This window comes from Chroicocephalus ridibundus, chromosome 1, assembly GCF_963924245.1.
Source record: "Chroicocephalus ridibundus chromosome 1, bChrRid1.1, whole genome shotgun sequence".
Taxonomy (NCBI): domain Eukaryota; kingdom Metazoa; phylum Chordata; class Aves; order Charadriiformes; family Laridae; genus Chroicocephalus; species Chroicocephalus ridibundus.
In genome coordinates, this window is record NC_086284.1 from 198,358,189 (window position 1) to 198,373,171 (window position 14,983).

Sequence of the window (14,983 nt, forward strand, 5' to 3'; positions counted from 1 at the left end):
CAACATCCCCAGCCTTTCCCTCATCCACCAAGTGGGTCACTTTGTCATCAAAGGGGATCGGGTTTGTCAAGCAGGACCTGCGTTTCATGAGCCCATGCTGACTGGGCCTGATCGCCTGGTTGTGCTTCACGTGCCGCGCAACAGCACTCAGGATGATCTGTTCCATGACCTTCCCAGGCACTGAGCTCAGACTGACAGGCCTGTAGTTCCCTGGATCATCCTTCCGGCCCTTCTTGTGGATGAGCATCATGTTTGCTAGTCTCCAGTCAACTGGGACCTCCCCTGTTTGCCAGGACTGCTGGTAAATGATGGAAAGTGGCTTGGCGTTACAGGTGCAAAATAATTTGTGTCTTTATAAGCAAACTAATTTGGCAGTTAAATCAAGTTCTCCTATGTTCCTTCTCCATACCATTATGAATAGAGATCTACTCAACCCCCCAAAATTAATATCAGAATGCTGTTAAAAAGACTCGATCCCTTAGGTATGGTGTAAAATCCTTACTTTTTAGACCATTCTGCTACGACAAAAGCTTGGGCAGAGCTCCTCCAAAACACTGTTCCCCTCTGCCTCCCAAAATGAAAAAGGTACAAGTTGAGAAACAAAATCAGCACACAGTTCATCTTCTTGTTGAATCAGTTTCTCCAGGTTGAAGGCAAGACAGAATGAATGTTTACATTCAAAGCATCACGTATTCACTGTGGCAGCAAGGAGAACAGATTGATTATCAGTACGGATGGATAAGCAGTAGCCCAACTGTTCTCCCTGTTTTTTGATAGCTCGTATTTTGAGGAAGACTTAAAAGAGCACAATTCAACCTGAGCTAACCAAGCTTGCAGAGGTCTGGAGGAAGAATTTACTAGAGTACACTTAAACTCACAGTGTAAGACAGTGGTCTCTTTGGAAAAAATAAACCTTTGCATTAAACCAAACTTTTCCCAACATTTCAGGTTTCTGAACCAGTAATAGAGTCCTTAAGAAAGGAGTTCAGAAAGCAAAGTAATAGCTAACTACAGAACAACTTTTTTTTTTTTCTGCCGTGACAATAATGGCAAAAAACTTTCCCCTGAAACCTCAACTGAAACACTATCAATAAGTAACTTGCAAGCAAGTCAGCTTCCATCCTCCTCTCGTATCCTCTGTCTTTTACACAAGCTCAAATAGCACGTTCCTGAACAGCAGCTTTCAGCGTAAAGATTTCCAGAGACCACGGAAGCCAACAAAGTGGTACAAGACCAGAGTGGGAATGGCAGACTCCCACCGACCAGTGTGAACAAACAGGTACCCCACGCTTCTCCCACAAGGAGACTCTGTTAAGAGTACACAAACAAACAGCCAGCGAGCCTGGACTGGAGCACTGGGGTAGTTTAAGGTTCACACTAATTTGGCAAACTGACCTTGCCCGAGTCAACTGGCTTGCAAACTGCACCCATGATTTTAGTAAATATTTACATGTGTTGTATGCAAACATACTGAACCTGAAGAAACTTTACCACCATGATTTTCAAGTGCAAATATTATAGTATCCCTTAATTCTGCTCTTATTGTATTTAAAAAAAACACCCAACAAACAAAAACAACACCATATTCAATTGCTCCCCCCAAACCCTGGCCTGCACAAATTCTCTAAAAATAGACAAATATTAATCTGGAGGTTCACAAGAAATGAACGACTTAATTAAATGAAACAGCTTAAAACAAGCAACACTGAATCTATTCCTCCATTAAAGAGGACTAGAAGTCCCTGCATAGAGAAAGCAGTAAATAAATGTCAGAAGTACTATAAGTTAAGACATCAGACAAAAACAGATCAGTTTCCTGACTTGCTATTTTTGTCTTCACGTAACAACAATCCCATTTGGATGTTCGAATTCAGCCTGCCTCAACATAAAATATTGCTCTCTGCTTGCAATGCAATATGAATAAAGACTTTCAGTCTCAAAACATTTAAATTACTGATGTGCTGATTGTCATTGGTTTGTTGCAATGATCCACAATTGCTTCATATTAAGCACAGCTGAAGACTGTTGCAGATGCATCCAAATGTAGGGTTGTTTCAATAACTTAATAGCACTTTGATGTTTGCCTTGCTGAATTCTTCGCTGCTGAAGGAGCAACAGTCTTCAGTTCACAGCAAAAAATAAAACAAGGCAGTTATGAAGATCATGTAACACAGAGCTCCGAAGCCCACAGCGGAGGTTTGCTGCAGTATGGTAGTCTGCTCCGGGTCTCCTGAGCACAAGCAGCTGCTGTAGCAGTTGCTCCCTCCTCTTCTGCATCTTCCTTTACCTCCCTGAAGCCTTCTGCTTCTTGGAATGGATTCTCCAAGAGTTTTAGTACATTTCTTACCTAGAAAGAAAACAGCATGGCTATGAGAATTTAGAAAGTAAAGGTAAAATGATGTAGAGAAGAACCTCACACCAAATAATGATTGAATGTACTGTATTTATAATGACTGAGTATATTGTATTTAATACAGAAACTCCAGACAATCCAAATACGAAATATATGAACAATATGCGTATCAAATAGGCTGAAAACTGTAAAGTCCTAACTGGCTGAGTTTGCATCTGTATGGAAACCAAGCTCAAATAACATAAAAGGCAAGTCTCAAACACAAGTTCTTATGTAATTTCTCAAAAAAACCCCCTAATTTTCCCATGTTCTGCATGTAACAATTCACATGCTGAATGCCACAGGTGAAAACCATAAGTTTTAGAAGAGAACACACAGCACGGCAATGAACAAGTCCAAATTAATCCCCAACTGCCTCCCAAGGTAAACACCTTGGAGAAGACAGTAAAAGCAAGGGTAAGTGTCTTGTCCTGGGACCAGCCTACAAGAGCTGGTGGAGTTCCAATTCAGATTTTTAATTCCATTCTTTGTTCTGCAGTCATTAAAACCTCAGCTCCCTCAAAAATAATGCAGACCTTCAGGACAGTAAATTCCCAATCCCTCAACTGCCTGAGGTGGCAGGATGAATCTCTCCTAGCACAGCGTCAGTCATCAACAGCAGCACATCCACACAAACCCAGAGAGATGGCAAGTAGTAACAGCATACCTCTGAGAAATCCCCATTTTCAGCTGCTTCTATGGCATTCTGGGCAATATAATTCCTCAAGATATATTTTGGATTGTTTGAATTCATGACCTTCACACGATCAGTATTCCAGGCATCAGCATCACTAACATTTTCTGTTTCTTTTTGCAAACGGACTCTGAAATCAAGCAAGTGAAAGCAACTGGTTTGGTTCAAGAATCACATGTAAAAGTTGACTCGTTTCCTTGCCTTGAGATTCTTAGTTTGCAGTTCTTAATAAATACTACATCATCTCCAATCCTCTCAGTTTATAAAATCCAGCACAATAACAGATTACAAAACACCACCCTATTTAAAAGCAGCGTTACAGACCATCAGCAGGTCCTGACAAGGCTTGAGGAAGCGACACACCTTGTATATTGACTGAAAAGTCCGATTAAGATGCTCCCACACACTGGTGCATGGTCTGTTCTACACTGCTCTGCAAAAATCACCACATTCAGAACTTGGCTTAAGTATTTCTACACTTGTTTACTGGTTAAAGCTTTTGACATTCTGATAAAAGCAAAGGGATACAATAGAGCTGAGGCAGTTTGATCCACCCATTAGCAGGAATGCTTGCTAAACCCCTCAATCCCACTGGAGAACAAGACCACAGGCAACCAGGTGAGGAAAGGAGTCCTGATCTAATCCACACAGCAGAAACAACTAACGATCTACTACGGGTTTGTCTTTACTAAAAGAAGTCTGCTGCTAACACTAAGATTTTAGGCTTTTAAATTACATCTATTAAAACAGTCCGGACATTTTTTTTCCCTGGCCATGATTTCTTTTACAGTTACGCTTTGATTAACCTGCTTTCTGTATTAATACAGAGATTTTTCTTTCAGAAAAAAAACCTAAAATGGATGAAACGCTTCAAGGTCAGTCAACTGTAATTACTGAGCACTTAAAAGCTCACAAATTAAATTAGTCTCTGCTAGAATCAAGATTACCATTCTTGAAGTACTTTTAATAACAGATTTGATCCTACGTGGTTTCTATGTCCTCGCCCCTCCCCAAAATCCAGTAAACTAAAATACACAGATGCCCTTGAATTTGCCCAGCAACAGAGATGCTGATCTTGGAGTAGTTAATATCCTGATTTGTGTGCCCCAGACATCCCGGCCAACCTACATCCTTTGAGACAGGGTGTCTTTCGTGAGACAGGCACACCGTTCTCAAATAAAACAGCAGAACAAATATACTGCTCTGAATATGGGGAAGAATACCTGTATTTCTCCAGCCATTCTTTCCAGTGTCTTTTATTTCTGCTGAGTAAGTCAGCTGCTGTTAGCTGCTGCAGTTTAGAGAATTGTTCAATGCGTTCTAATTCTTTATTTATATTAGCTTTTGTTCCAAATAATGCAAACAGCTGAGGATTAGACTGAGCCAACATTAGCATCATTGACAGTTGTCTGGGAACAAGAGAAACAAACACATTAGACATTAAAGTTGAGCTGCCTGTCAAGAACCATCTTTTTGCAACCATAAAGTAAATATGAAAACATTCACAGTAAGCTATGACTTCACTAGAGAGGTTAAATAACAGTACTTTATAATTAATAGAACAAATTTATAATAAAACGTACTACTTTTACTGTTCCTTCCCCCTTCTTCAGTGTGTTCAATTCACATTCTGGTGGTACATGAAGTGCAGACAGTAGATTCTCAGAATTACCAGTGGGTTTAGATCTGCAATTCCCATCAAAACACCTTTGGAACTTTGAAAGGAATTTGAAATCAGTAATTGGATCTTACTTACGTACCAGGATAATATAGAATCCACAGGGTTGATTTTTAAATTTTTTTTTTCCTAACATTAATAGTGTAACACCATGCAGAATAAGGATCTAACACCTACTAATGTTACCACTACTATGAAAAACCCAAATCAAATGGGGCAAGATACCTCATTTAAGTCGTATGAGACAACAGTTGTTTTTTTTTTTTTTTTTTTATTTAGCCAGTCTGAATCACAGAATAAGAACTGCTTTGTAGTAGCAAATTCCTAACAATATCCAGGCTATTTTGCCGCAACTTTGACTAGGATTGTATCTTTTTTACATTTAACAGTGTTAGCGGGTGTTGTACAACAGCTTCACCTCATTTTTGATACCGTGCTAGCCCACTTTTATTTTTCCTGGATTAATAACTGCACTACAGAGAAAGATAAAATGAAAAACCAAAAAGCGTAAGTTGGAGCTTATCAAAACACACTAAATATTTTTATTTCCTTCTATGAATGCGTTTATGAACAAAGAAAAAAAGAAACATTATTGCCTGGCCTCAAAACAGATAACTCATTATATCAGGTTATATTTTCCTACTTTTAATAAGCAGAGATAAGCTAGGTGCTTTGATTTTTGAGTTTATATAAAGTACTATCCAAATCTGATTTACACATCTGACATGCCCAGCTCTGTGACATCCAAGTGCTGCGATAAAAATCAGTTATGTACTCGCTTTAAGAGTACTACGCTGCTCCAAAGCTTTACATCCATATAATGATGATTTATAGCTACTTTTCACATTCCTCTAAGCCTGAACGTAATCTTAAAAAAAATATCGCCTCATCTGTCACATGAGCTGTCTTCATACTGCATTATATCTGTTTACAGTTTCAAAGTAGCTGAAACCTGGAACACAATTAAGTAAGCAGCATCCACCACCTTAATTCAGTTCCCTTTCATTTTAGTGTATCATCACTAAAACTTCAATAATCAGTAGTATCTCCAAAATGATACACGACTACAGCCAGCCATGCTGGCATAACACCAAACTTGTATGGACGAGTTTCACACCAGTTCATCTTCTCAAGTCCCTGCTTTTCACAAATTAACTGCGGTATCACCACATAGAACACGCTGAAAAATTTGTTAGGTTCATTAGCTTCATGGAATACTTACTAAACAGGGGGCAGCCCCACCCAAAACACCCCCAACTTTATTCCCCGCCCCCATCTGGGAAGACGATAGGAAAAAAAAAACCACCAAAACCCCCACAAATCCCACAAATTCATGGGTGACACATTTCCTGTTTTCCACTGCTCCAAAAAGTGAAAAACTGCTGCGATCATTGTTATAAGCAGCAGCTGAACAAAACTTACTCTTTTTCCATGCTCAGAGCAGCTGGGCTGCAGAACATCAGCCATCAAATGGGACGTGGATGGCACCACACAGTTTTCAGAACCTGTAGTGTGTGCTTAGTTTATACTTAGCCCAGAACATGGTGATTATTTGCTGACAGCACACTGGCAGAACATGGTAAATCCATTTCTTCTATAAAATACTTCTATATCACTTTGCTACCTGGCACTCTCATTGCCTTAGTCAGCAAAGACAGTGAAGAAAAAAAAGAAAGGACCGAACAAAAGCTCAGACAACCTCAGCCCAGGAGCCAACTGCTGCAAAGTCACTGCTGAGCATTCACCAGACACAAAACGCACAAGAATTTGCACTGCTGTAGGTCACGATGCACCTTCTTAACAGTGAAATTTCCAGGTTTAGTTAAATACTACACAGCATGCAGAGTTCATTACGGTTATGATGAAATTAAAAGCACAGGTCAAAAGCGTTTAAGTAAAGAATATTACCTTGGATCCATCTGTGGTTTGAAAGCAACTTTCAGTTCCTCCACAGAAGCACACTGACTCGTAAGCTTTTCTAAGAAATCTTCCAACTCTGAAGGATCAGAGTCTACTGAGAACGAACTCAGCAAGTAGAAAATATTTGTGAAGTCTCCACCTGAAAAAGTAAACTCTATGAGTGATGAAACTAATAAATCAGCAGGAAAATAGATCCCATATTTTCTTTCTAACCCCTCCCTGCCCCACAGCAGCACAGGTCTCGCCTCTCTGAACAGGCAAATATACTGCTCGCTCAGGGAGGCTGCAAATGCGAGACAGGGGAGCCCTGGAGAAGGCAACAACTGCCCACAGTTCACAAGAACGTTAATTATTTTTCAGTCTTTTGCTCTTCTCAGATGACCATATACTCGCACAAGGCTGTTTTCTTGTAAGGTCAAGACAAAAACCACATTATAGTTCAACTATAAAATACTGATGGTTATTATTAAGTAATAACCAGCTGTGTTCCTCACCAACCTGTGAGATGCATGGTTTCAAGGAGTTCAGACACCAGCTTACTATCTTCTTCTAATTCCAGTTGGATTAAGCCTAGTTTCTTCCTCATCTTCTGCAAATAATGTTTCTCAAATTCTGCATCGTATTCTTCTTCCAGGATAAGTTCACTTATTTCCAAGGGCAGCTCTGGAACTAGGGCTTCAGCAAGTTTCCCCAGGTTCCACTTGCAGATCTCCGGCTGCTTGTTGTAAGCGTAGCGCCCTGTATTATCAGAACCATTGCAAATGTGCTCAGGGTCATATCTACAAATGAAGAAATAGTTAGCATTCTTCTAGTTATCTGCCCACCAATACCATGAGAAGTATTAGTCTCCTCTAGGAAACTGAAACATTCGAAAGGGAACACTCCTCCTTGATTCTTTTCCCACAGTCACCTTATTAGATATTTTCCTACACTCCCAAACACCGGAAAACTCCACAGGCTACAAGAACAGCCTAACAGTTAGAGATGTTGTGAATCCAGTTAAGAAGTTGTTGAAGAATTACAGGACAACTAGAACTAAGTTAATCTACTTTGCCATAAAGAGGATTCATAAATCTGCTTTAGAGTTAAAATAGTAAAGCAATCGTGAACATCAGGATTGTTCCATTTAGCAAATACACACAAACATTTCAAGTAATTATGCCACACTGACCTGTCCATAAATCCGAAAGGGCCGTAGTCAATGGTTAGTCCAACTATGCTCATGTTATCTGTATTCAGCACGCCATGGCAAAACCCAACACACTGCCATTCAGCAACCAATCTCGCTGTCCGTTTTGTTATCTAAAAGAGATTTTTTTTTTATTATTATTATTATTATTTTTGAATGCAACGTATATCCAGTACATTCATGTATCTTGAAATACATTTCCTAGTCTGAACCCATCTTTCTACAGCTCCGGTGGAAGCGGATTCTGGCAGTATGCCATACACACACATATCTGAAGGACAGCTTGCCTCCCTCCTCCTGTTAGTAACTGCCCTGTTTCCCACTCTCCCATTTCTGTTTCCTTCCTCTTCTTTCCTTCCACGCTTGACTTGCAAGTCAACCGGACAGCTTCAAAACGTACTGGAGACTGATAAGCACTTCCCTCAATTTGCTGAGAGTGGAAAAAAGCTACAAGGTTAAGTAAAAATATTCCAAGAATGACAATTTTATTTAAACGCAATTCTTCACTGAATCCATGCTTCACCAGAGTTTTTCAGTTGCTTAACTGAGAGTTATTGTTGTAGAATCCTTGACTGTAATCACTGCATGTGCCTCATTCCTCAAATAAATAGTGTAATATTTTAAAACAGTTCTAGTTATTTAATTAAATCAGCCCACCTAGCAACTGCAACTAGATATGCCCTATGAAATCTAAAATTCTGGAAGCTAACATGGCTTTTAAATAAGCCTGGGTATTTCTAAATATTCTACTGCATTGCTGTAAATAAAAATTTTATGTTGTCATTAGCTAAAACTTTTAAATCAAACTATTTTCAGAGCTAAAAATCACTCATCTTCCCATCTGTACATACATTTAAAGCAAATATTCTCTCCAGCTGCAATCTAAGTGCACTTTATTAATGTTTAAAAACCGAGCTAGTTAACAGAGGAGAAGGCACTCCAAGTAGCTATGTGTGTCCAAAACCGATTACCGACATGCCATAAACCAGTAAGGGAGACACACCCTGCACGATGGCTCTGTGCCAGCAAGATGGCAAAACTTAAAAATAAGGAAAAAAGTCCAGGCCAGCAGGGTTGGGATGAAAGCACGCCAGAGGTAAGGCAATTCATGACTGCTGGATGTCTTTGTATGAATACACTCCACACTGACAGTGTTCTGGTAAAAAATAAAGCCCACTAATGGGAACACCTGAAAGAAATTAAAGCTTGGGCACCACTCAAAGATGGGTATACTGATTAGAAAGAGACAGCTTTGCACTCACTTTAACCTTTATTCTTTTTGATTGCATTTTCCTACTGCTAGCCATACTAGAAAACAAATATGGTGTATTTATAAATAAGAGCACTATCTCAAGGACACGTTCATTTAAATTTAAACAACATCTACAAATTATTTGAGAAGTCCAGATGATGCTGTTTGCTTTCTAGACAGCGCTGTCAAACGCAATCACTTGTACTTTTTTCCTCCATTTCTTCCACAGTGCAAAAAGAAAGACAAAACACGTTAAAGAGTTGAGCTGACTGCACTTCCCTGCTATTCAAAAAGATGGACATGTTTGGAAAACTAGGTAAGGGAGCGGGGTGCTTTTCAGATGGAGACAGGTATGGAAAACCTCCACTGAGGAGGAGAGAAAATACGAAAAAGCAATGCTAGCACAGGCATGGAGTGGGGACAGGCACAGGCTGGAGAAGCACGGCAAACAAAAGAATGGAGATGGGGGCAATAAGGAAAGGATGCCAGGATGGGGAGGAAACCAGTAGTAACTGGGCCAGGAAAAGCAGCCAATGGCAGAAAGAGGCAGGACTGGGCACACACACACATCTGCAAAGATCCCCAAGTCCCATGACTTTCCTGACATCAGGAAGTAAACATGCCATCAGGTGCAGAGCGGGGCAGGCACAGAGGGGGTGACGAGACATAGTCCTTGTCATGGGCTCCATTCATTCAACGCAAAAGGCCTGTCTAGCAAAGTTAAACTCTCCAGCAGCCAGTGGTGGACCACGCACACCACATCTTGCATCTGAAGAACTCATGCAAGTACGCAAAAGTTGTGTTAAAGCAAAAAAAAAAAAAAATCACAAAAAAACCCACAACAAAAATTCAAACCCCATACAATTTAAAGAATGTCAGATGTTAAGCCTGCCTTTCAACCCCTTATTGGTCTGTTAGGAACGTGCATCATGTCACAGCCATTCCCTCAGTCCCTACCAGATCGTTTCAGATTTCAAAGCACCACAAATACATTTACGTAGACTGTGGTATTTTTTAATTATTCTGTTTACTGGCTAGTTTTAACATTCTCATTTGGGTTGTAACATTGTTTGAATTTCAGGTGACCCAAACTGGAGCCTTTTTGACAGTTCTCTGGGATTTTCCAACTGGATCCCTTCTGCACGGGTGGAATTACTATATACTAATCACTAAAACACAAAGAGAAGCATCTTATTACCTGACCCCAAATTCTTTCTTTGCTCACTGAGACAAAGGAATATAGTAATAGAAATTTGATGTCAAGAATAGCAACACAGTATCAACAGTAAGGCAAAAGGTATAGTCAGGCAATAAAATGTAAATACCAATTTATTCAGCTGTTTTACTTCAAAGAGAAATACAGTAATTCTACATTTACTCATGTTATAGTTCCGATTTTTATTATGGATCTCCATGATTATTAAGGTCTAAATTTATACAGTAGTTGAAAAAGGATTCCAAATGGGTCTCTCAGAAACCACCCAGCCTCTCCTCTGGGCCACTGCAGAATGACCTGATAGCACACCACACCTAAGACATATTTATCTCACCTGATCTTACCATTCCCAGAGCTGGACGTTTTGCAACTTTCTCAGGCCAGCCCTCACAGTGCCTGCCTGCCTTTAAACATTTCAATTCTAAAGCCTGAAGTTAAAGTGATTTGCAGTCAACATTCCTGTTGGTAATTTGGAAAATGAGAGACAGGAAGTGACTCCACATTCTCAGTATTCTACAAGACAATGCCTTGCAAGTCATGTCTCAGTACCGTCAACTCATCATCTGACAGTCGGGGCCAGAATTCCCCCTCGCAGTCTAAGCCACTCTCAGCCAATGGAGACAAGTCTTGGGAAGCTCTCATAGAGCAGAGAAATCATGATTTACTATTAAAAAGGTTAAACCACTTTCACTGGTTTGATCAACACTGCTTTCATTGATAAGCAGTTCTATTAAGAGCGTTTTCTTCAAAGAAAAGAATAGTTCGAGCAATCGCATGATACAAGGTACTAACCAACTCCAGTCACCTGTGCTCGACGGTGAAGTTCCTAAAGATGACTGCTATGGATTTATGAAGAGAACCTGATCTTTCTTACCTCTTTGAAGAAAGCAGCGTTCCTCTGAATACTGTTGTCTGAATAAGCCTCCTGGATTTCTGGATAGAAAGTGCTGATCACATAATCGAGCATCTGTATTCGAATATCATTTCGGTTAACACTGGGACCCTTGCGTCCTGTGTATTCATCAGGAGGTTTAAAAATTTCGAAAGAACCAAATCTGTTTTAAAATAATAAAGAACATGTTTTAGTATTATTTGATACTATTAACTTCATTTGATATTACACATAGTAAAAACATTTACTGTTGTTGCAATAACACCACATCATCTCTTAACACCAGTTCTTCAATTGATGGACAGAAAAGACCCGCGAGATTCCTACACCAAACCTAGCGCGACTCAGTGACTCAAGGCAAGGAAGCCCATACATCCATGTGTAAATAAACTGACACATCAAGACCCCAGCCAGTACAAAGATCAGTTTGTTAAAGTTTCTTACAACCACTTTTACAGAAGAATTCTTAGCCTGAGTAAATATACAGGAGTTGGACTAATTTAAAATACTAGACTGTACAGCAAGTGTGCAAGACAGACTCTTCCACACAGGCACACACACACATATACATACATGTCACACACATATGCCTTATGCCTAACATTCCTCTAATGTTCTGTTACCTTACAAGAAGCAACACAACTTCCTGAAACTCATAATATTTTGTGTAAGAGCAGGAATCTCGTACACTTCTCAGACAGGGAAAGTACACCCAAACGTTGACAGTACTATATTAGAATAGCTTTGGACTTAAGGGTAGAGCTACAATCCACCACTACTACCAACATCAAAAAAAGCATGTTTTCTGCGCAGGCATAAACATGAAAAATCTCTTCTGAGATCTGCAGAACTTAGCTGTTCTTTCTACCAGGCTAGCATCCTTAGCGTTATCTGTCTGTGTGCAAAGACACCAGCTCATCCCATCCGCTGGGCAAGAAGACCAGCTTCCTGCAGCCTGGCAGAAGAGTTCCAAGCCTCCAGAACAAGAAACATCCACATGGTGCTGTTATGGAAATATGCTTAAAATGGTATTTTAGAAGACTGCTGTGCTTTTTTTAAAAAGAAAAAAAAAGCCAACAAAATAGGTTTCTACCTTATAAATGTAGAAGCTATTCTCAGAACAACTGTACACCTTTCACTTTTTGGATTCCCATCATAAAATATGTCACGGACGACTTTTGAATCAGATGTCACACACGTTCCAGCCCTCGTTGTTGGAATTCCAAGGTGAAACATAGCCTCGCTGCACAGGAACTCCCGTATGCTTGACCGCAGGACTTTCCGACCATCAGCTTGTCTGCAACGAGAAGACAGAGACCATTTACAGAGACCATTTACAGAGACCTATAAAGGCAGGAACTCCTGTCTCCCCCTTAGCAGTGGGGAAACAAAAGCCTAGAAGTGACGTGCTCTGTCCACAGTCACACAACAGAGTAGAGGCAGAACCAAGAACAAGAGCCGGACCTTCAAACTTCTGTTACAGCTCAATTAGATGGACACAACACACCTGCAATGACGACCACACATAACAAATCAAAATAAACCTTCCAGTTACACATATCCCTTCTAATCATTAACTCTGTTGGTTTTATTGATGCAATAGTCTTTAAAAAAAAAAGTTTTGGACAAGTATAGCTATTTTATTATAAGTCACTGTTCTCCTCTTACTAAAACAGCTACTGTTATGCCTCTCGAAAAATAATATTATTTTGGATCTTTCTGGGTAAGTAATCTAGAAATGGGGTGTTAAATAACAGCATGCATGGGAGTTGCATTAAAAACCCCAAACTGAAGAGACAGCAAATAGCAAACTAGCTTATTTAATAGATATCAAGTAAACAGAGCAGGCATGGGTTGTTCTCAGCCTACAGCCCCAGCACTTCAGAAGCCATGGGCAAGCAGAAGAGCTGCCCAGGGCAGACCCACAATGTGACCACTGCATCTGTGACTGCCGCTGGGATTTCTTTAACCTTCACAGACCTGAAGGCGGCCTTCAGAGCATCGCATGTATGAAACTACTGTGTTACTGAGCCTGTGCACTGCTGGAACAGAAAACATAGGAAATGCAAGCGGGAAAAAAATCACCTGAGAGATTTAAAGCAGTAGAGGCTAAACTGACTAACGAAGATATCCATCCCTCACAGGGGTTGGTCAGCACGCCATTCTGGGGGCCTTTTCCGCCATTCCCTCCCACAGCCAGGAAGGATGGAGGACAGGCACCGCCAGCAGCAGGACCAGCGGCACAAACCAACCAAACACCAGCATTTTAGATCCCATTTGTGTGGGCCATAGGGACAACATGGCAGCGAGCAGCCAGGCGGCTACTGAACGCCTCTGTCCCCACTTCCATCGCGGTCTGCATCCTCCTAAGGGGAGGAAAACCTCAGAGGAGAATAACCAGGGACTGAAGTAACGTACCACCTGAAGCAGATGCAATTAGCGTCTTATTTTTCCAAAGAAAAAAATGCCACCTTCTTGTTTGGCATTTAAGCATCGCACTTGGTGCGGCGAGGAGCTTTAGGAGACGACCTCTGCCATGGGGAAGGACCCTCAGCACAAAACCGGCTGGAAAAGCACCTCGCTAATGCAATTAGCGGCCAGGGAACCCCCTCCCCAGACCCCCCCGCAGGGCGCAGCCCCACCGGGCGGGTGTCTCCACGCTCCCCCCCGGGCCGGGCCGCCCCGCGGGGCCTTACCGGGAGAAGGGGGTGAGGCCGGCGCCCTTCAGCTGGATCTCCCAGCGCTCGCCCCGCGGGCCCAGCACCTCGCCCAGGTACATGGCGGCGCCGTCGCCCAGCTGCCCGGCGAAGCTGCCGAACTGGTGGCCGCAGTAGCAATGCGCCGCCGGCTCCGAGCCCGCCAGCAGCCGGTTGCCGCTGAAGTACAACGCCGCCTCGGCCTCCGCCGCCTCCCGCTCGGCCGCCGGCGCCTCCAGCCCCAGCAGGGCCAGCGCCGGCAGCGACATGGCCACGAGCCGCGGGTTCTGCAGCGGGCTGGGCCGCACCCGGGAGAAGCAGGCGCCGGGCACGGCCCGCGGCCCGCCGTCCTCCGAGGCGTCCACCGGCAGCGAGCGCAGCGCCAGGTTGTCGAAGCGCAGCGCGCTCAGCCACCCCCCGCCGCCGCCCTCGGGGCCGCCGGGCCGCGCCGGCACAGCGGCGGGCTGCTGCATGGCAGCGCACAGCGAGCCGCGGCGGACCGGGACCACCGCCGCCGGTAGCAGCAGTAGGGGGAAGCGGCTGCCGCTGCGCAGCGTCGCGGCCATCCGCCTGCCTGCGGGGCGGGGCGAGAGCGCCGGAGAGCACCGCCCGCCGCGGGGCGGGGACGCGGCCGGGCCGGCGGGAGGGTGGCGAACAGCGGGGCTCGGCACCGGGAGCCAGGGGGAGGGTGGGGGTTATAAAAGCGGTCCCTGGGGCGTGGTGGCCCAACGTGCCCGGAGGCATCGCTAGGGGCAGCCGGCCGGAGCCGCCAGCAGGTCGCGGGGGCGCCCGGGAGGGGCCGCTTTGCCGGTGTCCCGTTCGTTACCGGACTGGCCTGTCCGTTAGCGGGCTAACGCGTCCGTTGGGCTCAGGTGCCCCGTGGCTCTGAGGAGGAAGACCCCCGGGGAGCGGCAGGTGTGGGCTGGCCCCAGGCGCGCAGCGGTCGCCCAGGCTGGCTGGCGTTAAGATGTCCTGGCTAACGAGGGCAGGGAAGTCGAAGGAGAAGGAGGAGGCAGGAAGCTCGCCGAGCCAGGAGGAGAGGGGCGTGCTGGTG

The 14,983-nt window shown here is 43.4% G+C and overlaps 1 protein-coding gene across 1 annotated transcript; it reads right to left on the reverse strand.

The window, feature by feature from the left end:
• Positions 1–596: 596 nt before the first annotated feature.
• On the reverse strand, positions 597–14,511 carry SELENOO (selenoprotein O). The gene is made up of 9 exons (XM_063323341.1): positions 13,930–14,511; positions 12,327–12,530; positions 11,216–11,396; positions 7,856–7,986; positions 7,183–7,463; positions 6,673–6,823; positions 4,310–4,495; positions 3,060–3,216; positions 597–2,347 (listed from the first exon to the last, which is right to left on the reverse strand). The coding sequence occupies exons 1-9, from the start codon at positions 14,493–14,495 to the stop codon at positions 2,153–2,155; spliced, it is 2,052 nt and encodes a 683-aa protein (XP_063179411.1). The 5' UTR covers positions 14,496–14,511; the 3' UTR covers positions 597–2,152.
• Between the last annotated feature and the right edge of the window lie 472 nt (positions 14,512–14,983).